Consider the following 24933-nt stretch of genomic DNA (forward strand, 5'->3'; position numbering starts at 1 on the left):
CCTTTATGTGTTCAAGAAGCTAGTAGAGAGATTCAGCCTGTTAAGCAGAAAATGAGAGATATAAAAACTGCAGGCTAGGCCAGGCACGCAGTGGCTCACACCTGTAATCCCAGCACGTTGGGAAGCTGAGGTGGGCAGACCACCTGAGGTCAGGAGTTGCCTGACAAACATGGCAAAACCTCATCTCTACTAAAAATACAAAAATTAGCCAAGCGTGGTGGCGCATACCTGTAATCCTAGCTACTCGGGAGGCTGAGGCAGGAGAATCACTTGAACCTGGGAGGTGGAGGTTGCAGTGAGCAAAGATTGCACCACTACACTCCAGCCTGGGCGACAGAGCAAGACTCTGTCTCAAAAAAAAAAAAACAGTAACAAAAAACTCCAGGATGGGTGTGGTGGCTCCTGCCTGCAATCCCAGCACTTTGGGACGCTAAGCTGGGAGAATTGCTTAAGCTCAGGAGTTCAAGATGATCCTGGGCAAGATGGCAAGACCCTGCCTCTAAAAAAAAAAAGAAGAAAAAAAAAAACTCAAGTCAAATTTGTAGGGATTAAAATTGCAATGTCTGAGCTGAAAAATACACTGATGAGATTAGTGGCAGCATAGAAATTGCAGAAGAAAAGACTAGTGAGCTTGAAGACACAGCAGTGAAAAACCATCCACATTGAAGCCCAGAGGGAAAACAGGCTGGAAAGTGTTCAGAGAATCAGTGAGCACAGACCCCTTCAAGTGGCCTCACATAAATGAAATCCAAGTCTTAAAAGAAGAGGGAAGAAGGGTGACAGGAAAAAAAGATGTGAAGAAGAAATACAGCTGAAAGTTGTCCAAATTTGATGAAATAATTATGCTGAGTCAAGAAGCCAGACAAAGAATATATACTGTTATCATTTCATTTATATAAAATTTGGCCAGGTACAGTGGCTCATACCTGTAATCCCAACACTTTGGGAGATTGAGGCGAGCAGATTGCCTGAGCCCAGGAGTTCAAGACCAGCCTGAGCAACATGGCAAAACCCCATCTGTACAAAAAATACAAAAATTAGCTGGGTGTGGTGGTGCACACCTGTAGTCCCAGCTGCTCGGGAGGCTGAGGTGGGAGGATCCCTTGAGCCCAGGAGGCAGAGGCTGCAGTGAGCCATGATGGCTGCTACGTCACTCCAGCCGGGGTGATAGAGCATGACCCTGTCTCAAAAACAAACTTATTTATATAAAATACTAGAAAATGCTAACACAGGCTGGGTGCTGTGGTTCATGCCTGTAGTCCCAGCACTTTGGGAGGCCAGGGCGGGTGGATGACCTGAGGTCAGAAGTTCGAGACCAGCCTGGCCAACATGGTGAAACCCCTTCTCTATTAAAACTACAAAAGTCAGCTGAGTGTGGTGGTGCACACCTGTAATCCCAGCTACTTGGGAAGCTGAAGCAGGAGAATTGCTTGAACCTGAGAGGTAGAAGTTGCGGTGAACCATGATCACGCCATTGCACTCCAGTCTGGGCAACAGAGCGAGACTCCGTCTCAAAAAAAAAAAAAGGAAAGAAAATGCTAACACAGATCAGTGCTTACTCAAGGCCTGGCAGAAATTTCAAAGGGGAGATGTGGCAGTGGCTTCAAGAGTGTGTAGAGTGTATGCATATGTCAAAGCTTACCCAATTATGTACTTTAAATGTGTGCATTTCATTGTATGTCAGCATACCTCTGTAGAGCTGGTTTTTTTGTTTTTTGTTTTTTTTTTTGAGACAGAGTCTCGCTCTGTCGCCCAAGCTGAGGTACAGTGGTGCTATGTTGGCTCACTGTGAGCTCCACCTCCTGGGTTCACACCATTCTCCTGCCTCAGCCTCCCGAGTAGCTGGGACTACAGGCGCCCGCCACCATGCCTGGCTAATTTTTTTTTTTTTTGTATTTTTTGTAGAGACAGGGTTTTACCATGTTAGCCAGGACATACAAAAAATTAGCCAGGCATGGTGGCGGGTGCCTGTAGTCCCAGCTACCCGAGAGGCTGAGGCAGGAGAATGGTGTGAACCCAGGAGGCGGAGCTTGTAGTGAGCTGAGATCGTGCCACTGCACTCCAGCCTGGGTGACAGAGCGAGACTCCATCTCAAAAAAAAAAGTTAGCCAGGATGGTCTAGATCTCCTGGCCTCGTGATCCGCTCGCCTCCCAAAGTGCTGGGATTACAGGTGTGAGCCACTGCGCCCGGCCTGTTTTTGTTTTTTAGAGACAGAGTCTCACTCCATTGCCCATGCTGGAGTGCAGTGGAGTGATCATGGCTCACTGTAACCTCAAACTCCTGGGTCAAGCCATCCTCCCACCTCAGCCTCCCAACTAGCTAGGACACTAGAGGCATGCACCACCGCACCTAGCTAATTAAAAAAAAAAAAAATTTGTAGAGGCATAGTCTTGCTATGTTGCCCAGGCTGGTCTTGGACTCCTGGCCTCAAGCAAGCCTCCCACCTTAGCCTCCCAAAGTACTGGGATTACAGATGTGAGCCACCATGCCTGGCCTCTGTAGAGTTGTTTTAAATATTAAAGTGTAAAAAAAAAAAATTTAATGGGCCGGGTGTGGTGGCTCATGCCTATAATCCCAGCACTTTGGGAGGTCGAGGCAGGTAGATTGCTTGAGCTCAGGAGTTCAAGACCAGCCTGGGTATTATTGTGAAATCCCATCTCTATGAAAAATACAAAAGTTAGCCAGGCGTGGTGGCATGTGCCTGTAGTTCCAGCTACTAGGGAGGTTGAGGCTGCAGTGAGCTGTGATCATGTCAGTGCGCTCCAGCCTGGGTGACAGAATGAGACCCTGTCTCAAAAAAAAAAAAAAAAGTTTTAAATAAACATTATAGGGTACCCTAAATTGTGTTCGGTTTGCAGAGGGAACAGAAATGAGTGAAGCTGCCTAAGCATGGTGGCTCACACCTGTAATCCCAGCACTATGGGAGGCCGAGGCAGGTGGATCACCTGAGCTCAGGAGTTCAAGACCAGCCTGAGAAACATGGTAAAACCCCATCTCTACCAAAAATACAAAAAATTAGCCAGGCGTGGTGGCACATGCCTGTAATTTCAGCTACTCAGAAGGCTGAGATGGGAGGATTGCTTGAGCCCAAGAGGCGGAGGTTGCAGTGGGCTGAGATCATGCCACTGCACTCCAGCCTGGGCGACAGAGTAAGGCCCTGTCTCAAAAAAAAAAAAAGGAAATGAGTGAAGCTGTTTTTGAAGTTAACTGACCAAAAGTTAAATGACTAAAAGAAGAGCGAGGCAGGAGGTTATAGACGCAATCATGAAAAAAATGCAGATCCCCAGGGTCCCAGACCTGGTTTCCGAGGATGGGTAGTGTTTGAACTGGGACTTAAGACTCAATGGGCATTTTCAGTGACCAGCAGGTAAAGAGCTTGGCCCAGTGTTTCTGAGTAGGGAAGAGTGCTCCTCCCTGCTGCCTTGGGAGGACTGTCTGCTGCTGGACCACCCTGAGGACTGTGAGACATTAGCTCCGTGGGCTTCTAGGCTCCTGGCAGTGAACCTCTGGGAGTGAAGGATGCACAAAGGATGTTGTGGGAAAGAGAAGATCTGAGATGTCCTTTGGGTCATCTTTGGAGGATCTTGACTCTCAGGCTGGAGAGTTTGTGGCTAATTCCATGGGCAGTGGGGGCTGTTGGAGGCTCTTGAGCAGGGCCGGACAGGACCCAAATGGGGAAGGTCTGCAGTGAGCTGTGGAAATTCTTTGGCCTGATTCACTGGATTCATGGCGCACATCAGTGAGATGTGAGATTGGGATGGAGTGGACATGGGGACTCTGACATGGATTGTTTTGGGGCAGAGGAAGCCAATCCATGCTGGCATCCCAGCCTGGGTCTGTAATCTCATTAATCTCCTTTTGGTGACTGGACCAGTTGCCTGTACAAGTGCCTCTTGGTCTCCTTGATCCAACCTCACTGAGCCAGCGTCGCTTGTATCCACGATGCTGCAAGACTTCCTTCCCAGCTGGCCTGCACGCAGGTGCCTTGGAGAGGCATTGGGAAGATGGCACGCGGCCATTTCCAGCAGTGGGGCGCAGTGCTCAGGGAGACTGCAGCGTCCTGGAGCCCTGCCAGCCAGGAAGGACTGTTCCCATTGTGGGCAGAATCTGTTACTTGCAATCAGAAGAACTTCAACTAATTCTTGTTTTTTGCCTGTGGATTCAATTGACCTTGGGAATGTTGCTTAAACTCACTGGCCTTTCACTTTCATTTTCCTATCAGTAAAGTGAAGGGTCAGATCCACATGAGAGCCATCAGAGGAGCTTATTAAAAATGTCCAGGCCTCAGCCCCTCCCTGGAGATACAAATTCAGCAGGTCTGGGGTGAGGCCCAGGCATCTTGGTTGATTTTTTTAAAATTTTTTATTGATTTATTTGAGATGGAGTCTCGCTCTGTCGCCCAGGCTGGAGTGCAGTGGCTCACTGCAAGCTCCACTGCAAGCTCACTGCAAGCTCCACCTCCCGGGTTGACGCCATTCTCCTGCCTCAGCCTCCCGAGTAGCTGGGACTACAGGCGCCCACCACCATGCCTGGCTAATCTTTTGTATTTTTAGTAGAGATGGAGTTTCACTGTGTTAGCCAGGATGGTCTCGATCTCCTGACCTTGTGATCTGCCCGCCTCGGCCTCCCAAAGTGCTGGGATTACAGGCATGAGCCACCACGCCTGGCCTATTTTTTATTTTTGAGACAGAGTCTCAGTCTGTCATTCAAGCTGAAGTGCAGTGGTACAATCATAGCTCACTATAACCACAAACCCCCGGGCTCAAACAATACTCCTGCCTCGGCCTCCAAAATGGCTAGGGGTATGCACCATCACACCTGGCTCATTTTTTTATTTTTATTTTGTAGAGATGAGGTCTTACTGTGTTGTCCAGGCTGGTATCAAACTACTGGCCTCAAGTGATCCTCCCACCCCTCAGGCTCCCAAAGTGCTGGGATTGCGGGCGTGTGCCACTGTGCCCGGCCAGTTTTGTTTTTTGGTTTTGGGTTTTTGGTTTTTTTTTTTTTTTTTTTGAGACAGAGTCTTACTCTGTCGCCCACTAGAGTTCAGTGGGTAATCTTGGCTCACTGCAACCTCCACCTCCTGGGTTCAAGTGATTCTCCTGCCTCAGCCTCCTGAGTAGCTGGGAATACAGGTGCCCGCCACCACGCCTGGCTAATTTTTTTTTTTTTTTTTTTTTGAGACAGGGTCTCACTCTGTCACCCAGGCTGTAGTGCAGTGGCACAATCTCAGCTCACTACAACCTCCACCTCCTGGGTTCAAGTGATCCTCCCACCTCAGACTCTTGAGTAGCTGGGGCTACAGGTCAGTGCCACTACACCCGACTAGTATTTGTATTTTTAGTAGAGACAGGGTTTCTCCATGTTGGCCAGGCTGGTCTCAAACTCCTGATCTCAGGTGATCTGCCTGCCTCGGCCTCCCAAAGTGCTGGGATTGCATGCGTGAGCCACTGTGCCCAGCCACACCCAGCTAATTTTTGTATTTTTAGTAGAGATGGGGTTTCACTGTGTTGGCCAGGCTGGTCTGGAACTCCTGACCTCAAGTGATCCACCTGTCTTGGCCTCCCAAAATGTTGGGATTACAGATAGGAGCCACCACACCGAACCTGGTTTTTATTTTTCATGAAAGCCATACATGAAATGCCAAGTGTGGTGGTATGTGCCTCTAGTCCCACCTACTCAGGAGGCTGGGTGGGAGGATCACTGGAGACCAGGATCATCCACCGCACTCCAGCCTGGGCAACAGAGTGAGACTCCATCTGTAAAAGAAAGAAAACAAAGTCACATGTGAAAATCAGTAGGTTGACATGTCAGTGGGTTCTATAAGATGTGCTACAAGAAACAAGTCTCTCCTGCCAATTTTGCCCTCTCTGGAGAGCTCCTTTCAGTTCTTTTCGCTGCCTGTCTCTGAGTGCTGCTTTGGGAGCTGTGTTTGGTTCCCTGACTTCAGGTGTTTCTGGTTGACTCTCTGCGGGAAGAGAAGCATGCAGAGCTCTTGCATCCCCCGTCCCCCATTCCCCTAGCCACCCACCTCCCTTCCTGCTTCCAACCTGCCAGAGCTGCAGCGCTTCCTGGGCACGGGCCTTGCTGTGAGGACAGAGGAGCTCTTCACAGCAGAGGCAGGGGATGAATCACACCTGCAATTCCTTGTCTGTGTGACTCTTTGTTTTCCGTGGACTTGATAATCATCTTGTTTGCTCATCTAGTTTTTTTTCTTTTTTTTTTGAGACAGAGCCTTGCTCTGTTGCTCAGGCTGGCATACAATGGTGCGATCAATCTCTGCTCACTGCAACCTCCAACTCCTGGGTCCAAGTGATTTTTCTGCCTCAGCCTCCCGAGTAGCTGGGATTAACAGGCGTGTGCCACCACGCCCAGCTAATTTTTTGTATTTTTAATAGAGACGGGGTTTCGCCATATTGGCCAGGCTGGTCTCAAACTCCTGACCTCAGGTGAGCCACCTGCCTTGGCCTCCCAAAGTGCTGGGATTACAGGCATGAGCCACTACACCCAGCCTGCTCATCTAGTTTTCTAAGTTCAGTTTCACACATTCAATCCCAAACCCTCTGCCAGTTGTCTCACACATCAGGAATGTGTCCTCTCCATTTCTTCCCCCTGCAGAGATCTCTCCTGCACCCTCTTGGCCAGCTCCAGTCTGGCCTCGTTCCTCTCTCTACCCGGGACCCAGCTGTTGTCCTAGCGTCACCTTTGACCTCCTCTCATGTTAGAGCCCCTTTCTCCCGGATCCCGGGTCTTCCTCTCTCTGTGTCTGTGTTTGTTTGGGTGGAGTTTATCCTCCAGTCAGTTCCCAAGGAAGGGTTCATGGTTGGTGACTTTTTGGAGATATTGCATGTCTGAAAAGTCTTTCATCTGTGTTCACCCTTGACCTTGCTGGATATAGCAGTCTAGGTTGGAAACCATTTTCCTTTAGGATTTTGAGGGTCTTCCTCCATTGTCTCTCGGCTTCCAGGATTGCTGTTCAGAAGCCAGAAGCCGTTCTTTTTTTTTTTTTTTTTGAGACAGAGTCTCACTCTGTCGCCCAGGCTGGAGTGCAGTGGCGCAATCTCGGCTCACTGCAAGCTCTGCCTCCCAGGTTCATGCCATTCTCCTGCCTCAGCCTCCTGAGTAGCTGGGACTACACGTGCCCGCCACCACGCCCGGCTAATTTTTTTTTTTTTGTATTTTTAATAGAGATGGGGTTTCACCATGTTAGCCAGGATGGTCTCGATTTCCTGACCTTGTGATCCTCCCGCCTCGGCCTCTCAAAGTGCTGGGATTACAGGCGTGAGCCACCGCGCCCGGCCCAGAAGCCATTCTAACACCTGATCCTTGATACTTGACCTGTTTTTCTTTCTGAAAGTTTGTAAGGTCTCTTTGTTCCCAGTGTTGTAAGAACAGATACACAGTGGTACGCCTTGGTGAGGGCTGTGTTCATCCTTGCAGCCAGGCGGTTGCAGCCTATGTGCTGGTGGGTGTCTGGGTCCTCTGCTGGGGTCCTCTTCTGCCCCTGCCTCTCTTGTTTTCCTTTTTTTGTTATTGTGTTTTTGTGTTTTGTTGTTGTTGTTGTTGTTGTGGGGTTTTTCGTTGTTGTTGTGGGGGTTTTTGTTTTTGTTTTGTTTTTTTTTTTTGAGACAGGGTCTCTCACTCCGTCACCCAGGCTGGAGTGCAATGGCACAATCACAGCTCATTGCACTGCATTAAACTTCTTTAAAGAAGTTTAAATCACAGCTTTAAACTTCTGGGCTCAAGCAATCCTCCCACCTCAGCCTCCCAAGTAGCTGGGACCACAGGCATATGCACCATGTTCAGCTAATTTTTTTATTATTTTTTGTAGAGATGGAGTCTCACTATATTGCCCAGGCTGCTTTTGAACTCCTGGGCTCCAACAATCCTCCCACCTCGGCCTCCCAAAGTGCTGGATTCCAGGCATGAGCCACCGCACCTGGCACCCCTCCTGTTTTCTGTTTGCTCTGGCTGGAGGCCTCCTTTTTCTTTTTCTTTTTCTTTTTTTTTTTTTTTTGAGTTGGTGTTTTCGCCCTTGTTGCCCAGGCTAGAGTGCAGTGGCGCAATCTGGGCTCACTACAGCCTCTGCCCCCTGGGTTCAAGCGATTCTCCTGCCTCAGCCTCCCAAGTAGCTGGGATTACAGGCACCCACCACCATGCTCGGCTAATTTTGTATTTTTGGTAGAAATGGAGTTTCACCATGTTGGTCAGGCTGGTCTCGAACTCCTGACCTCAGGTGATCCACCTGCCTTGGCCTCCCAAAGTGCTGCGATTACAGGCATTAGCTACTGTGCCCAGCCTGGAGGCTTCCTTTTGTATTGTGTGCTTTCTAAGCTGGCCTCCACTTTTCTTTTATCTCCTGTTTCTATCTTTTTATGCTTTTATCCTACTTTCTAGAAGACATTCTCAACCTTATTTCTCCAACCCTCTGTCAGATTATTTCCATGATCACATGTTTAATTTCTGAAAGTTCCTGTTGTTGTTTGATGGCTGTAGAGTCTTTTCTCATCTCCCTAAGGATGTTTTGGAAGTTTCTTCTCCCTGCCTGGTCTTTGTGTGTCCCAAGTTGTGTGTTTTCCGTCTAGTTCGCCTTTTACATGGCAGAGGCTTTCTTCAGATGTTGGCAATCCCCTGATTGGAAGAGCGAGGCCCAGCAAGGCTGACTGGAAGCCCTGAGCACATGCATGGAACCTGTGGGCCACGCGGGTCTCTGACAGCGATCTGGCTGGGCTGCTGGATGGGGAGTCGTTGCTTTTAGCCTTCCAGGGCCCGCTGAGTCCTTGCCGTGCATCTCCCATTTTCCAGTTTCCAGAATTGTATGGCTGCTTCCTCCCCTCATTCTCTCTGTCCTTAGGAGATTTGAACCTTTTTTCTTTGAGATGGACTCTTGCTTTGTCACCCAGGCTGGAGTGCAGTGGCCCGATCTCAGCTCACTGCAGCCTCCCCCTCCTGTGTTCAAGCAATTCTCTGCCTCAGCCTCCCGAGTGGCTGGGATTACAGGCACATGCCACCATGCCTGGCTAATTTTTGTATTTTTGGTAGAGACAGGGTTTCGCCGTGTTAGTCAGGCTGGTCTCGAACTCCTGGCCTCAGATGATCCGGTCCGCCTCGGCCTCCCAAAGTGCTGGGATTACAGGCGCGAGCCACCGCCCCCGCCCCCTTTTTGTTTAACCCATTCCCTCTCATGGTAGTGGTGCTTGAGAAGGGAGTGAAAGAGTGATTGTGTGCTCATTATTATCACTGCCCAGAAGCTTCTGGCTTCTTCAGAGCCCTGCAGGTGACTCTTGCACATACCCAGTGCTCAGCACCATGGTGCAGCTCATCCCCTTCACCTCCACAGTTCTGGTATCACAGTCTTCAGAGTATAGCCACTATTTTCCTCTAACCCTCTGAACATCTTTGAGTGGTATTTAGGTGCTGGTGGGGCTGCCTGTTACACCGTAAGTTGTTCCGTCAACACAACTGTGCTGCCTGCAAATGAAGGTATGAAACTTCCCCAAACTGCTGTCTAATGGTGTGGAATGGAACCAGCTCCCTTTGAGGGAAACTAAATTGTTTTTTGCGACTTCCTTTAATTTTTTCCATGTTGCCTTTTTTTCCTATACCTCCATTTAAACATCTATTGTTTTTGAGCTCTCTTCTTCAAAACTTGCTTCTAGGAACTATTACCCCTCTTCACCATACTGAACTCTAAGCCTTTTCTCTCATTCTCGAAGGCCGTGATACCTAGAAGTAGACCACAGGGTTCTAACGGGGTGCCCTGGGTCCTGCAGCAGTCCCCTCATCATGCTTTAACAACTTATGACCCAGTAGTTTAAACAACGACCCAGGGAAGCTTGTCCCAGCCTGCCCTGCATGTGCCCCCAGTAAAACCATGAGTGGCAGGAAGGGGAGCCCCTCGCGATGCTTGCCGTGACCCTAGAGGAGCAGAGCCCAGAGAGCATCTTTAGGGACCTCTCCCTCTGGGCTGCACTCATCCAGAAGGTGCTTCCCAGAGCCTGTCTGTAGAGCCAGCCACAGAGCAGGGCGATGAGCTATCAGAGACCAGGGTGTGTGCCACTGGGTCCAGCTTCTGCTCTTCTTGTCTCACAGCAATGTTTGAGTCCTGGTGCTAGCCATGGCGCAGTCATTGGGCTGGTATCAGTGACAAGGTCTTGAGGGTAGACAGGAAGAGTGGCCAGTTGGTTCCACCAGCCCCTGCTCAGGAAGGACAGAATGTGACAGGCACCCAGGAAACCTGCTTCTGAGCCTTTTCTTTAGCACACCCCCTACAATTAGCAGATGCAGCTTCTTGCTGGATTCTGAGGTCACACCTCAGACCAGATGCAGAGGCCCAGCAGTAACTGGAGTCAGTGCAGAAGGAACCACCAGGGAGAGGGAGAGGCCTCTGACAGGCCAGAAGAGAGCAGCAGTGGAGGCTTTTTCTGTCCAGAGCCCAGCATCTGGAGCCCTGCTCTGCTGGGCCAGAAGTTTCCAAATGTTTTTTAGCAGTAGGACCCATTCTTCAAATTAAAAAAAATTTTTTTTGAGTTAGGCTCTTGTTCTGTCACCCAGGCTGGAGTGCAGTGACACAATCTCAGCTCACTGTAACCTCGACCTCCTGGGCTCAAGTGATCCTCTTACCTCATCCTCTCGAGTACCTGGGACTACAGGTGTGTGTACAAAATACAAAAAACACTCCCAGCTGTCCAGCCTTAAATAAAATCTTGTACATAAGCCAGATGTGTTCAACAAGTAACAGCAAAACTGGTCCCATGAAACTGCCCCTTCCACAGGGGCTCTGAGGCACCTCTGCAAGGCCAGGGCCCCACAGGTGCTGCTGGAAAACTGCTGGTCTTCGGGCCGGTGAGGATGGAGAGAGAGGTCAGCACAGCAGGCCCCGGGCAGCCACACCCACCTCGTACCAGGGTCAGAGTCTCGAGGAGAATCAGAGATCATGGCCCCCGGCTCCTCCAGCTAAGGACACAGAGCACGAAGAGGAGGTCCTCCCAGCGTGTCAGCCCTGGCCCTGAGAATTTACCTTTAATTTAATCCTAGACCTATTAACATGGGTATCGAGTTTTTAAGCCCATCTGAAATTGGAAAGAATAGACCAGAAGCAGGAAGAGGGTCTGCTACAGGGAAAAAAGAACTAGAAAGACCAAACAGAAGTCAGAAAGTACAGCGACCACGGGCCATGTGACAAATGGCCCAACCAACCCACACGCCCCAGTGGCCCCTGAGGCTGCACGGATGGACGGACGGACACACAGCAGCACCATGAATCCTTAAGGGAAAATAAAGCTCAGCATGTGTCAGTGTTTACGGGGATTCACAGTTAAAACAGGGAGGGAGAGGGACTTGGAGGGAAAAGAAAAGGCAGTGTGGAAAGCACAAATGGCCGCCTGGATAACCGCGGCTTGTTTGGGTTAGGATTATTTCCAGAGGCGTCTTTCCTGGGGGATTTGTGCTGCCGCTTCAAAGACCCTCGGTCCACCCTGGTATTCCTGAAACATTCCTGCTGAATTTCTTCCAAGTTCTGATAAGTCCATGCCAAAATGGTCTGTCTAGATACATGTTTCCTTTGGCTGTGAAATCTTCAGCATGTTTTTGTTTTTCAGCCTGGGTTTACTCACATTCTGACTGAGGAACATGTGTGAGTGTGTGTGTGCGTGCACACACGTGTGTTGATAAAAGCTATGATAAAAGCTCAGCTACAAGAAGTTTGAAGAACTCTGGTCTGAGCCCCAGTGTGTTGATAAAAGCTATGATAAAAGCTCAGCTACAAGAAGTTTGAAGAACTCTGGTCTGAGCCCCAGACACTTGTGGGTTTTTTTTTTTTTTCTTTTTCTTTTATTTTATTTATTTATTTTTATTTATTTATTTTTTTGAGATGGAGTCTCACTCTGTTGCCCAGGCTGGAGTGCAATGGCACAATCTTGGCTCACTGCAAGCTCCGCCTCCCGCATTCATGCCATTCTCATGCCTCAGCCTCCCGAGTAGCTGGGACTACAGGCATCCACCACCATGCCTGGCTAATTTTTTGTATTTTTAGTAGAGGACGGGGTTTCACCGTGTTAGCCAGGATGGTCTCGATTTCCTGACCTCGTGATCCGCCCGCCTCGGCCTCCCAAAGTGCTGGGACTACAGGCGTGAGCCACCGCGCCCAGCCTCTTTTTATTTTTTTTGAGGCAGAGCCTTGCTCTGTTGCCTAGGCTGGAGTGCAATGGTGCGATCTCAGCTCACTACAACCTCTGCCTCCTGGGTTCAAGTGATTCTCCTGCCTCAGCCTCCTGAGTAGCTGGGACTACAGGCACCCGCCACCATGCCTGGCTAATTTTTGTATTTTTAGTAGAGATGGGGTTCCATCATGTTGGCCAAGCTGGTCTCGAACTCCTGACCTCAGGTGATCCGCCCACCTTGGCCTCCCAAAGTGTTGGGATTACAGGCGTGAGCCACCAGGCCCGGCCATTTACATTTCTTGAGCAGTGACTGTGAAAACCCACAGCACTTGGTGCTCCAAGGGTGGTGAGAATGGAAAGCACCATGTTTTCCCTCCCAGCCCACCCAGCCTAGAAAGAGGGGGTGTGGAGGCGCAGTGCCTGGTGCAGATGATTCTGGCAGCCCCACATAGGGTGGTTAGGCATGGGGCTAGATCCCTGGAGCAGCCTAGCCCCTGAATCTATAGGTATAAAAGACCTACTGTGCGCCAGGCTCCAGGTGCAGCACTGGATGAGGCAAGCACAGTTCTGCCCTCATGGAACTTGCAGTCTGGTAAAAACAGAAAGTGGACTGGAGTGAAAATCGCTGGGTGAGTGGGGGCTGGGACGACTTCTGGATTGTACACGGTTCCTCTAGCAAAGGTGCCGGTGTGTGTCCTGAGCATGAGGCAGCGGAGGTGCTGGCTGCAGTCTTCCCAGTGTTTGTAGGTAACCAACTCGCTTCTCCTAGGAATGCGGGGGCTTACGCTAATCTCGGGGCGGTGGTCACACGGAGTTCTTCTTGGGGAGTAGACGGGATGAGCACATTGTAGTCAGAATTCACAAGTACTGAATAGTGACTCAAAAACAAGGTTGCCTTGATCCCAGGAAACAATGTGTCATGTGTGTAGGTCACATTGTCTCAATGAGGCAGTGCTCTCACTGCTCCTGGCCACTGAAAGGAATTCCTGCACTTGAGAACAGCCACTCAGGGCCCTGAGCAGGGGGCTGCCCACAGCATCAGCACCCTGTATTGAAGTCATCCATGAAAACTTTGCTTCTTAACTTGAATTTTATGTCTAGTCAGGTCTTAATACATTCTGTCAAGAGAGTCTCTCGACAGTGGAAAGGAGTAATGGTTTATCCTGTAATGTTGGTGGCTTGGAGTAAAGAAAACAGCCTGGGTCAGGTGCGGTGGCTCACGCCTGTAATCCCAGCACTTTAGGAGGCTGAGGCGGGCGGATCACGAGGTCAAGAGTTCATGACCAGCCTGGCCCACATGGTGAAACCCCATCTCTACTAAGAATACAAAAATTAGCCGGGCGTGGTGGCATGTGCCTTTAATCTCAGCTACTCAGGAGGCTGAGGCAGAAGAATGGCATGAACCCGGGAGGCAGAGGTTACAGTGAACCGAGATCACGCCACTGCACTCCAGCCTGGGCGACAGAGCAAGACTCCATCTCAGGGGTTAAAAAAAAAAGAAAAGAGAGAAAATACAGCCTTAGGTGTTCATAATAATCAGGAATGATCCTGGAGCTGTTGCCTTTTGAGAACATAGGATAGCAGCTTGTTTTTTCCCGCATGAGGTCTTGTTTAAGGGAAACTTTACAGCCCTGAGCAGCCCCTTTGATCAGTAAGTATCCAAGAGTTATAATTAAATAATTTGGGCACTCCCAGAAAGGAAGCGTGGCTCCCTCCCCATCACCACCCTGCGAACCATCTTTAAAGGACACTTAGGCCAGATGTGGTGGCTCACACCTGTAATCCCAGCATTTTGGGAGGCTGAGGCAGGAGGATCACTTAAGCCCAGGAGTTTGAGACCAGCCTGGGCAACATAGTGAGACCCCATCTCTACAAAAAAAAAAAAAATTTAATTAGCCAGGTGTGGTAGCATGCACCTATAGTCCCAGCTATTCAGGAAGATAAGGCGGGAGGATCACTTGAGCCCCAAGAGGTCGAGGCTGCGGTGACCTGTGATCGCACCGCTGCACTCTAGCTTGGGCAACACAGCAAGACCCAGTCCCAAAAACAAAAAGCAAACCTTCTTGCAGGAGCTGGATTTTGAACTTAAAAAAACAAGCACACACCGTTTGCCTGCTGCGCACACAGACACATACTTCCTCCCTCCCTCCCTATCTCCTCTCTCTTTCAGCTTACCAAACTTTGTGTATTTTTTAGCATTTCCAAAGCATTTTAACTCTCAAATTTCTTATTTATTCCATCTTACAAGTTGCATCCTTCATTTCTTTCTTTTTTTTTTGAGACAGTTTCGCTGTGTTGCCCACGCTGGAGTGCAGGGCGCGATCTCCACTCACTGCAAGCTCTGCCTCCCAGGTTCACGCCATTCTCCTGCCTCAGCCTCCTGAGTAGCTGGGACTAAAGGCGTATGCCACCATGCCCGGCTAATTTTTGTATATTTTTAGTAAAGACGGGGTTTCACCATGTTAGCCAGGCTGGTCTTGAACTTCTGACCTCGTGATCCGCCTGCCTCGGGCTTCCCAAAGTGCTGGGATTACTTCAAAAAATGAGCCACCGCATTTTTATGAAGTTTTGAATATGAATAAGCCAAAATTTTAGACCACCTACTACTTTTTTTTTGTTTTTTTAGTAGAGATTAGGTCTCGAGCTCTTGGGCTTAGGCAATTCTCCTGCCTCAGCCTCCTATAGTGCTGGGATTACAGGTGTAAGCCACTGTGCCCGGCCTAATTTTTTTTTTTTAATTTTTTTGTTTGTTTGTTTTTTGTTTTGTTTTTGTTTATTTTTTTTGAGACGGAGTCTTGCTCTGTCCCCCAGGCTGGAGTGCCGTGGCACAATCTGGGCTCACTGCAAGCTCCGCCTCCCAGGTTCACACCATTCTCCTGCCTCGGCCTTCCGAGTAGCTGGGACTACAGGCGCCCACCACAACACCCGGCTAAATTTTTGTATTTTTAGTAGAGACGGGGTTTCACCTTGTTAGCCAGGATGGTCTTGATCTGACCTTGTGATCCGCCTGCCTCAGCCTCCCAAAGTGCTGGGATTACAGGCGTGAGCCACCACGCCCGGCCTGTTTGTTTTTTTTGATACGTAGTTTCACTCTTATTGCCCAGGCGGGAGTGCAATGGCGGGATCTCGGCTCACCACAACCTCTGCCTCCCGGGTTCAAGCGATTCTCCTGCCTCAGCCTTCTGAGTAGCTGGGGTTACAGGCATGAGCCACCACGCCCGGCTAATTTTGTATTTTTTTTAGTAGAGACGGGGTTTCTCCATATTGGTCAGGCTCGTCTTGAACTCCCGACCTCAGGTGATCCGCCTGCCTCAGCCTCCCAAAGGGCTGGGATTACAGGCGTGAGCCACCACACCCAGACTCTTTTGCATTTTTATGAAGTTTTTAATATGAATAAGCCAACATTTTAGATCACCTACTACTTTTTTTGCTTTTTTAGTAGAAATTAGGTCTCGAGCTCCTGGGCTCAGGCAATTCTCCTGCCTCAGCCTCTCATAGAGCTGGGATTATAGGTGTAAGCCACTGTGCCCGGCCTACTTTTTTTTTTTTAATTGAATTTATTTTTGTTTTTTTGATACGTAGTTTCACTCTTGTTGCCCAGGCTGGAGTGCAATGGCGCAATCTTGGCTCACTGCAACCTCTGCCAACTGGGTTCAAGCGATTCTTCTGTCTCAGCCTCCTGAGTAGCTGGGATTACAGGCGCCCGCCACCACGTCCAGCTAATTTTATACTTTTTTTAGTAGAGACAGGGTGTCTCCATATTGGTCAGGTTGGTCTCGAACTCCCAACCTCAGGTGTTGCGCCTGCCTCAGCCTCCCGAAGTGCTAGGATTACAGGCATGAGCCACCGCGCCCAGCCTAATTGAAATTTTTATTGAGATAATGGTCACTGCACTTGTATTTATAAGAAATCCTGAGTACCCTTTACCCAGTTCACCGCAATGGTAACTGCAAAACTATAGTACCCTGTCACAACCAAGGCTTGTCTACTTTTTCTTTTTTTCTAAATTGTGATAAAATACACATGAGATTTACTGTTAGTGACAGTACATTTGCAATGTTGTGCAACCATTGTCACTATATAGTTCCAGAATATTCTTTTTTTTTTCCTTCTTTTTTGAGATGGAGTTTTGCTCTTGTTACCCAGGCTGGAGTGCAGTGGCACAATCTGGGCTCACTGCAACCTCCGCCTCCCAGGTTCAAGTGATTCTCCTGCCTCAGCCTCCCAAGATGCTAGGACTACAGGCATGCGCCACCATGCCCGGCTAATTTTGTATTTTTAGTAGATATGGAGTTTCACCATGTTGGCCAGGCTGGTCTCAAACTCCTAACCTCAAGTGATCTGCCTGCCTTGGCCTCCCAAAGTGCTGGGATTACAGGCATGAGCCACTGGTGCCCAGCCTAGTTCCAGAACATTCTTATCCCTCAAGAAAGCCCCTACCAATGCGAAGCCACTCCCCATTCCTCCTCCTTCCTCCTCTTTCCCAGCCTCTGGCAGCTGCTCACCTGATTTCTACCTGGGATTTTCCTCTTCTGGATGTTTCATAGAAATGGAATCCTGGCTGTGCGTGGTGGCTTACACCTGTAATCCCAGTACTTTGGGAGGCTGAGGTGGGTGGATCACAAGCTCAGGAGTTCAAAACCAGCCTGGCCAAGATGGTGAAACCCTGTCTCTATCTCAGGACTTTGGGAGGCCGAGGCGGGTGGATCACAAGGTCAGGAGTTCAAGACCAGCCTGGCCAAGATGGTGAAACCCTGTCTCTACTAAAAATACAAAAATTAGCTGGGCATGGTGGCAGGCACCTGTAATCCCAGCTACTCGGGAGGCTGAGGCAGGAGAATCACTTGAACCTGAGAGGCAGAGGTTGCAGTGAGCCAACATCGTGCCATTGCACTCCAGCCTGGCGACAAGAGCAAAACTCTGTGTCAAAAAAAAAAAAGAATCCTACAGTGTGTGGCCCTGAGTGATACGTGCTCTCTCTGACAGCCCCTGAGTGTGTCTGGGTTTTGTCTGTTTAAATGAGGGTTTATTCGGCCCCAGACTTCTGGTACAAACCAGAAGACAGCTAGCTGCTCTCGCACTCAGCGCACCTAACAAACCAGCAGTGCCAGGTTCAGCCGGGAGTTCTTTTGCCTCCAAAGAAAGGCTGAAGAAGAATCTACACTAACTTTAGTGGAGGCACTTACATCAGTGCCTCCACTAAAAATAAAGCAAAAACAAGCAAATTCAGGTGACAGTTACAAAAAAAAATACAGTGAGTTTATTAAATAAATACAGCAAAGGTGTGTTGAGGCCGCCAGTGAATCAGGTCACTGTGATGAAAGCCGCGCAGCAGGTCTGTGTGTTAACCCCACGCGGCACCTTCCTTGCTCACTGTGAGCGAACAGTGGAATTCCCTGCTCCCATGAACCTGCGCTGCTTCCCACTGGCACCACTCTGAGACCAGAAGAAATCGGTTTTCTCCAGAGGAAGACGATGAAGTCATTTGCTTTGAGGTCCAGTGATTATCATTGTTTCTGACCTAATAGAAAATCATCCCTCACTGATGCCCAGCCCTGCTAGTCTCGAAGCCCCTTGCAGGCATCATGTCATGACACCCAGGGTGTGCCCAGAGCCCCGGCAGGCAGGACTGCCAGGCAGGGCTAGGACCAGGCCTCTCTGTTACCAACCCAGAGAGCAGTCAGCAAAGCAACCCCCGAGTTTGCCAACTTTTCAGTCATTGGTTTTTTGTCTATTGAAACCTTGGTGTATTTTAGCAGAGGAGCATTCCCCAGTCACCCGACATCTGTGGCTCGGGATCATGATTGCCGTGACCACCCGGGGTGCTGAGCGCTGCCCCGGCCTGGTGTCTGCTCTGAAAAGGTCCAGACTCAAGCAGAGCAGACACCCCAGGGCCCCTTTGCCTGTCCTTCAGCAGGCGCCATGGGCTCTGCCTCCAAAGCCTGTTCCATCGGCCTCTTAGGGCCTGCCTGTACCACCAGCCCCTGGCTTATTGCACCAGCGTCCGGAACGGGGTTTTTGTTCTACCTGCCCTTCCCTGCAGCTTGTCCTCACTGCAGCCAGAAGGGTCCTCAGACAACATGCGCTAGTTCACATCTCTCCTCTTTTTTTTTTTTTTTTTTTTTGAGACAGAGTCTCACTCTTTTCGCCCAGGCTGGAGTGCAATGGCACGATCTCAGCTCTCTGCAACCTCTGCCTCCCGGGTTCAAGCGATTCTCCTGTCTCAGCCTCCCGAGTTGCTGGAATTACAGGCGCCCGCCACCACTCCCGATTAATTTTGTATTTTTAGTAGAGATGGGGTTTCATCATATTGGTCAGGCTGGTCTCGAACTCCTGACCTCAGGTGATCCACCCGCCTGGGCCTCCCAAAGTGCTGGGATTACAATTGTGAGCCACTGCGCTCGGCCCACATCTCTCCTCTTTTTTTACTTTTATTTTGTTTATTATTACAGAGGGCCTTGCTCTGTTGCCCAAGCTAGAGTGCAATGGCGTGAATATGGCTTACTGCAGCCTCAAACTCCTGGGCTCAAGTAATCCTCCTGCCTCAGATTCCTAAGTAGCTGGGACTATAGGCACATGTCACCATGCCCAGATAATTTTTTAAATTTTGGTAGAGACAAGGTCTTGCTGTTGCCCAGGCTCGTCTCAAACTCCTTGGCTCAAGCAGTCGTCCCTCCTTGGTCTTCCAAAGTGCTGGCATTACAGGTGTGAGGCACCGTGCCCAGCCCTTTCCTATTTTCATACCCTTCTGGCAGCTTCCCACATCACTCAGAATGAAATCACACTTCTTCTCTCAGCCTGAAGCCTGCCATCAGCCCTAGCAGCCACTCTGGCCTCACCACTGGGCTGCAGCCTCCCAGCCTCCTTGCTGCAACTCTGAGCTACCCTCAGTTCTACACTTGCTGGGGCTGCAGGGTACCTTCCCTAGGTGTTGGCAGGATCACTGCCCCTCCACTCCAGGCAGAGTCAGGGTGTCCCTCTGGCCCTTCTCTCTGTTATGCAGTATGGCATTGGTTTGTCTGGGTTGTGCCCCACCCTCCCAGTAGGATGGCAGCTCTGGGTGGGCAGAAACAAGGGTTTTGTTTGCAGTTGAGTTTTCCCCAAAACCCAGCATGTGTGAGTGCTCATTCGTCGAACAAATGATCACATGCCTACAATTAGAGGTGTCCAGGAGACAGCTGGTACGAGGCCTTGGGCCACATGAGCCCTGCCAGTGGTAGGGGTGGTATGTTGTACTATGGAACCCAGTCTGGGAAATACTGGGTAAAGGCATGAGGCAAGATGATAAACCTGGAAAGAAGTGTCCAGAATGACTTGCTCTTCCTCTTTTAAAGAGCATTTACTGGTGTCCCCGTGTGCTTTTCGTCAGACTGTGCTCTCCCACCCTCTGAGACCTGGCCTCCATCCCTACCCCTTCCTGAAGCCCTCCTGGGCTGTCTGCAGGCCGGCCTCCCACCTAGAGTGAGGGCCCTGCCAGGGAGTGCCAGTCCTCCTTTCGGAGAGAAGCCGCTATGCCATGAGCTTTCGTCGTGTAAAGTCAGACCCAGACAGCCCGGGCCCTGGTGTCAGGAGTGTGGCAGCAGCCGGGGCTCAGGAGGGGCTGGACAGCCCAGGCCCTGGTGTCAGGAGTGTGGCAGCAGCTGGGGCCGGGGCTCACCTTCTGCTTCTTGGGCCGGCCACTGGTCACACAGGTGCACTCAAATTGGGAAGCTCCGTCATGCTGTGCACCTAGGATGTGTGTAGTTTTCAAATGTATATTTTCCTCCAGTAATACAAAATAGAGTTTCTTTTTATTGGATAAAAGCAGTTGAGGGGCTGGGGACACAGGATGTTTCCGAGGGCAGCAGGTGGCCAAGGTCCATCCTCCACGCACCTCCTTAGCATCGGGCTGGGCTGGAGCTGGGCAGACGTGGCCTCCTCCTGCAGGGAGCTCCCAGGCAGCACAGGGGCCCTTCCCAGAGGCCTGGCAGGCAGCGTGAGTGGGGTTGTGAAGGGTGGGCAGCAGCCTGCCAGGTGAGCAACGCGTTGAGGGGGTGTGTGTGTCCGGAAGGGACGACTGGCAAGGCCAGGGTGAGGCTGGGCCCCGCCTGCTCTTCCCACCATGTTCTGTTCTAGCAGCTTCTAGTAAAGGCTGTTAATGGGCAGAGGCTCACGTCAGGGGGCAGAGCCTGAAGGCGAGAGAGCCAAGGGAGACAGGGAAGTTTTATGTTCCAGAGACGTTGCGAGGTGATGGAGAGAAGAGGAAAGGGATGTCGGGTAGCCGTCCCCTGCCCGCTCATGAGCACTTCTCCGCCTGCCACCGTGCTGCTTCCAGCGCCCATCTTTCTCTATCTGGAGACCCCTCGGAGACTCCACTTTGGTCCTTGCTGTTCTTGCCCTTCCCCTGAAGCACAGTCGTCTCCTCCTCTCTCCATCATTCCCATTGTCCTTGACTTACTATTCAAAAGCTAGTGGCTTCAAACCACAGCGCGTCTCAGCTCTGGGCCAGGACTACAGGCAGTGTGTGAGGGAGTCCCGGCTCTGCTCCACCACGTCGGGGCCCTGGCCAGTGGGCTGAATGGTGAGGCCTGGGCCGCTTTTCGTCTCCTCCACGCAGCCTTCTGAGTGGGGAAGGTGGGAGCCTGGCAGGAGCCTTTCCTCCACACAGCCTGGTGGCCTCAGCCTCGGCCTCAGCTGGCAGGCTTCTTCCCCAGCAGCCCGGCCTCCCCACCCAGCCCTGCTTTGCAGAGTGATCACAGGCCTCTCCCCTCGCTTCCCTGGAGCCCCTGCATCCCCTGGAATGGGGGCTTAGCCTAGAGCAGCGCTTCCCCAAATCTGCAGCTCTGAACCCCAGGTCCATGGAATGGAAATGGATGTGATGTATGGAAAGGGGATTCCATAGCCAAACAAGTTAAGCTAAGCTCAGAGGGAAGGTGGTGAATAGAAATCCCAAACATCTGATCCCAGCACAGCCAGAGGTGGGGACCTGCCTGAGTGTGCTCCAGGTGGTCCCTGGGGACTTGGCCCTGGCACCCCTGCCCTCCTGGACTGCATCCCACAGCCCCACTGGCCGCCCCGCCCCAGCCTCCCTGCTGTGACAGGGGCAGGGGCTGCAGTGTCCCTGCAGCACAGGCACGGCTCCCTTGGCTCCCTCGATCTCACCGGTGCATCTGGGGTTCTGCGTGGAAAGTGGCTCGGGCTTCCAGTGCCGCTCTGCTTTAAGCTGGGACCGCTGTCCAGGGTGGTGCCCAGCCTTCTGGCCTCTGCCATCCAACCCTTCCCTCTCCCCCCTCAGCGGCCCTGTGTCCTCCGGGCATCAACCCTAATGCCACCTCCTCGCCTGACCACCCACTGCCAGTTGCTCATTTTATTTCCTGGTGGTGCCTCCCATATCTGAACCTAGCCTGGTGTTTACGTCCAACTGCCTGCTCTGGTGCTACCTGAGAGCCCCATCCAGCCCACTCACGACGGCTTCCAGAGCCTGTGCCTGTAACTTGGGTGAATGTGTGGAGTGAGCGACCAAAGGGCTGAGGGAGCAGCGAAGGGAGCCCCTCACTAGGACTCTAGGGCTCTGTTCTCTCTGTGTCTCTTAAAATAGCTCACTCGCAGCTGGGCGCAGTGGCTCACACCTGTAATCCCAGCACCTTGGGAGGCCGAGCCGGGCAGATCACTTGAGGTCAGGAGTTCTAGATCAGCCTGGCCAACATGGTGAAACCCGTCTCTACTAAAAATACAAAAATTAGCCGGGCTTGGAGGTGGGCACCTGTAATCCCAGCTACTTGGGAGGCTGAGGCAGGAGAATCCCTTGAAACCGGGAGGCGGAGGTTGCAGTGAGCCAAGATCACGCCACTGCACTCCAGACAGAGTGAGACTCAAAAAAAAAACTAGCTCGGCCTGGTGTGGTGGCTCATGCCTGTAATCCCAGCACTTTGGGAGGCCGAGATGAGTGGATCACCTGAGGTCAGGAGTTCGAGAGCAGCCTCAACAAGGAGAAACCCCTTCTCTACTAAAAATACAAAATTAGCCTGGCATGGTGGTGCATGCCTGTAATCGCAGCTACTCGGGAGGCTGAGGCAGGAGAATTGCTTGAACCTGGGAGGCGGAGGTTGCAGTGAGCCGAGATCGCACCATTGCACTCCAGCCTGGGCAACAAGAGCGAAACTCCATCTCAAAAAAAAAAAAAACTAGCTCATTCACCCCACTGGCAGGCTGAGACCTGCAGTCGCTCCAGCTGCACCCTGAGCGAGCTCACACAAGAGAGAACTTCGGCCAGGCACGGTGGCTCACACCTGTAATCTCAGCACTTTGGGAGGCCAAGGCGAATGGCCCACTTGAACCCCGGAGTTCAAGACCAGCCTGGGCAACATGGTGAAACCCAGTGTCTACAACAAAATACAAAAATTAGCCTGGTGTGGTGGTGTGCACCTGTAGTCCCAGATACTTGGGAAGCTGAGGTGGGAGGATCACTTGAGCCAAGGAGATGCAGGTTGCAGTGAGCCGGGATTGCGCCAGGGCACTCCAGCCTGGGTGACAGAGCGAGACCCTGTCTTAAAAAAATTTTTTTAAAAAGAGAACTTTCTGACAGCCAGAATCAAGTGGGGGCAGGAGGAGGGGGTGGCCCTCTGCCTGTCAGTGTTTCAGCTGTGGAGCTGCGACCAAGTCTGGATGTGTTTGGGATTTATATTCTCCACCTTCCCTCTGAGCTTAGCTTAACTTGTTTGGCTATGGAACCCCCTTTCCATACATCACACCTATTTCCATTCCATGGACCTGGGGTTCAGAGGCGCAGATTTGGGAAAGCACTGTTCTAGGCTAAGTCCCCATTTCAGGGGGATGCAGGGACTCCAGGGAAGGGAGGGGAGAGGCCTGTGATCACTCTGCAAAGCAGGGCTGGGTGGGGAGGCCGGGTGGCTGGGGAAGAAGCCTGCCATGTTTGGGAAGACCGGTTGGCCTTAGAGGACCTAGCAGCAGCAAAGGCAGACACTGGCTCAGGCAGTGGTGACTGGTGGTGACGTGCGCACAAGAGCGGCCATCGCCCCGTCCTCCTTGCTGCTCTGTCTCTCCATCCTCCATGTCCTGATCCACTGGGACTGGCCCTGGGGCTGAGGTGTGAGACTTGGTGCCCACAGGAGGCATTTCATACATGTGTTCATCAGCCCACAGTTAGGGGCCCCTGCCCAGAGCAGCCGGCGGGTGAGGATGCGGGCAGCCTGGAGAGGGCACCTCGATCAGGGAGGTGCAGGTAGAGGGAGGTCCCACTGCCTGAGGGCCCTGAGAGTGTCTGGACCCAGCAAGTGTGTGACACGGGCACTATGACAGGAGCACTGTGCAGCCAGAGCGTGGCACAGGGCATCCAGTGTGATTGTATTCACGGCAGCCCTGAGCACAAAGCAAGGAGCAGGAGATGCGTGGCGGCAGCAAGGGATCTGCCAGTTTCCACTGGGTGGCCCACTCGGTCCCATGGAGGCCGACCAGGAGGGCAGGGACCCAAGACCACAAATGTAGCAGGGAAGACTGTGGGTTCCAGAAAAGCAGGCAGTGCCAGGCAGTGGGGGACAGCCAGCCCCTTGGGGCTCGGGTCACCCACCAGCACTGCTGGTGACCAGAGGCCCAGATCCTCCAGACAGTGCTGTGCTCGAAGGCACGGACGCCTGGTCCAACTGACGGGTGGGCAGCCCTGGGGCAAACTGGAGCTGCCGGTAGACAGCAAACAGGACACTGGAGGGACTTCCTCCTGTCCTGTGAAGAGCAGACAAAGGACCGGAGATGCCGAGCGTGGGCAGAGGCTGCCCAAGGACCAGGGCAGGGTGGCAGTCTTGTGCTACGGCCTGGGCAGTGGGGACGTTGCCTGCCCGGCAGCACATTTGGGAGGACAGCTGTGCCTAGAGGAGAGGGGCCTCAGCTGAGCCAGGATGGTGAGGGCAGCACAGGCAGGTGGCGGGGTCTCCTGGGCTGGTGTTTTTGTTTCTCACAGTGCCCACCACGGTCCTTCACAGCCAGGTCCGCCGCACCTCTCCTCTCATTCCTCCACTCTCTGTTCACCTGGGCCGTCCTTGCCCTTCTTGGTGTCCTGCTGGAGTCCATGCTGGTATCTGCTGGGCTGTCCCTCAGTCTGGCCCACCTGACATTCTGGAGACAAGTGACCATCTCCCCCGTGAGACTGGCACCAGGGGCAGGACGTGGCCCCTCTGCCTCCTGCGGGGCCCACTCTGGCTGCTGCATGCTGCCACTAACATGTCCCCGGTTCTGGAAGTCTCCTGTCCTTCCTCTTGTCACCCAACTCCTGCCTTCCCTGAAAGTCCCTTCCTGCTTCCAGCCTGCCGGGGTCAGCTTGGTCAGCGTCCATTCCAGCCCCAACGACCAGATGCTGTGGGTGCTTGACAGCAGGTGGAACGTGCACGTGCGGACCGGGATCACCGAGGAGATGCCTGTGGGAACCGCCTGGGAGCACGTGCCAGGTAGGAGCCTGCAGACAGGGCCTGTGGTGCTGGCCAGCCGGGGCTACCATCACTGGGGGCTGCTGGGCGCTCCCTCCAGGCCGCTGTATGTGAGGCAGCCTTTGTGCTGGGGCTGTGCTGTCGCCGCTGCTTCCTGAGCCAGGGGACAAGCCTCCCGTCATATTCCTTGTTAGGGGAACCCAGGCCGTCCTGCTGGTGCTTTTGTGAGAGGGCAGTTTGCACACTGCCCAGGCCCTTCTGTCCTTTGACTTCTGGCTTTCGGTGGCTTTGCTGGCCCTGCCAACTGGGTGTCCTTTCCCTCGGCTGCTGCCCCAAGCCCAGCCCATCATGGGCG

General features: G+C 51.9%; 1 protein-coding gene across 2 annotated transcripts in view; it reads left to right on the forward strand.

The window, feature by feature from the left end:
- The window catches only part of TECPR2 (tectonin beta-propeller repeat containing 2), a 141444-nt gene that overhangs the window by 113427 nt on the left and 3084 nt on the right, over window positions 1-24933 (forward strand). For both annotated transcript variants that reach the window (XM_054449317.2, XM_063652074.1), the window contains one exon: window positions 24458-24599. In XM_054449317.2, coding sequence (XP_054305292.2) covers window positions 24458-24599 — 142 coding nt within the window. The remainder of the gene's footprint in view (window positions 1-24457; window positions 24600-24933) is intronic.

Source organism: Pongo pygmaeus, chromosome 15 (assembly GCF_028885625.2).
Source record: "Pongo pygmaeus isolate AG05252 chromosome 15, NHGRI_mPonPyg2-v2.0_pri, whole genome shotgun sequence".
Classification (NCBI taxonomy): Eukaryota; Metazoa; Chordata; class Mammalia; order Primates; family Hominidae; genus Pongo; species Pongo pygmaeus.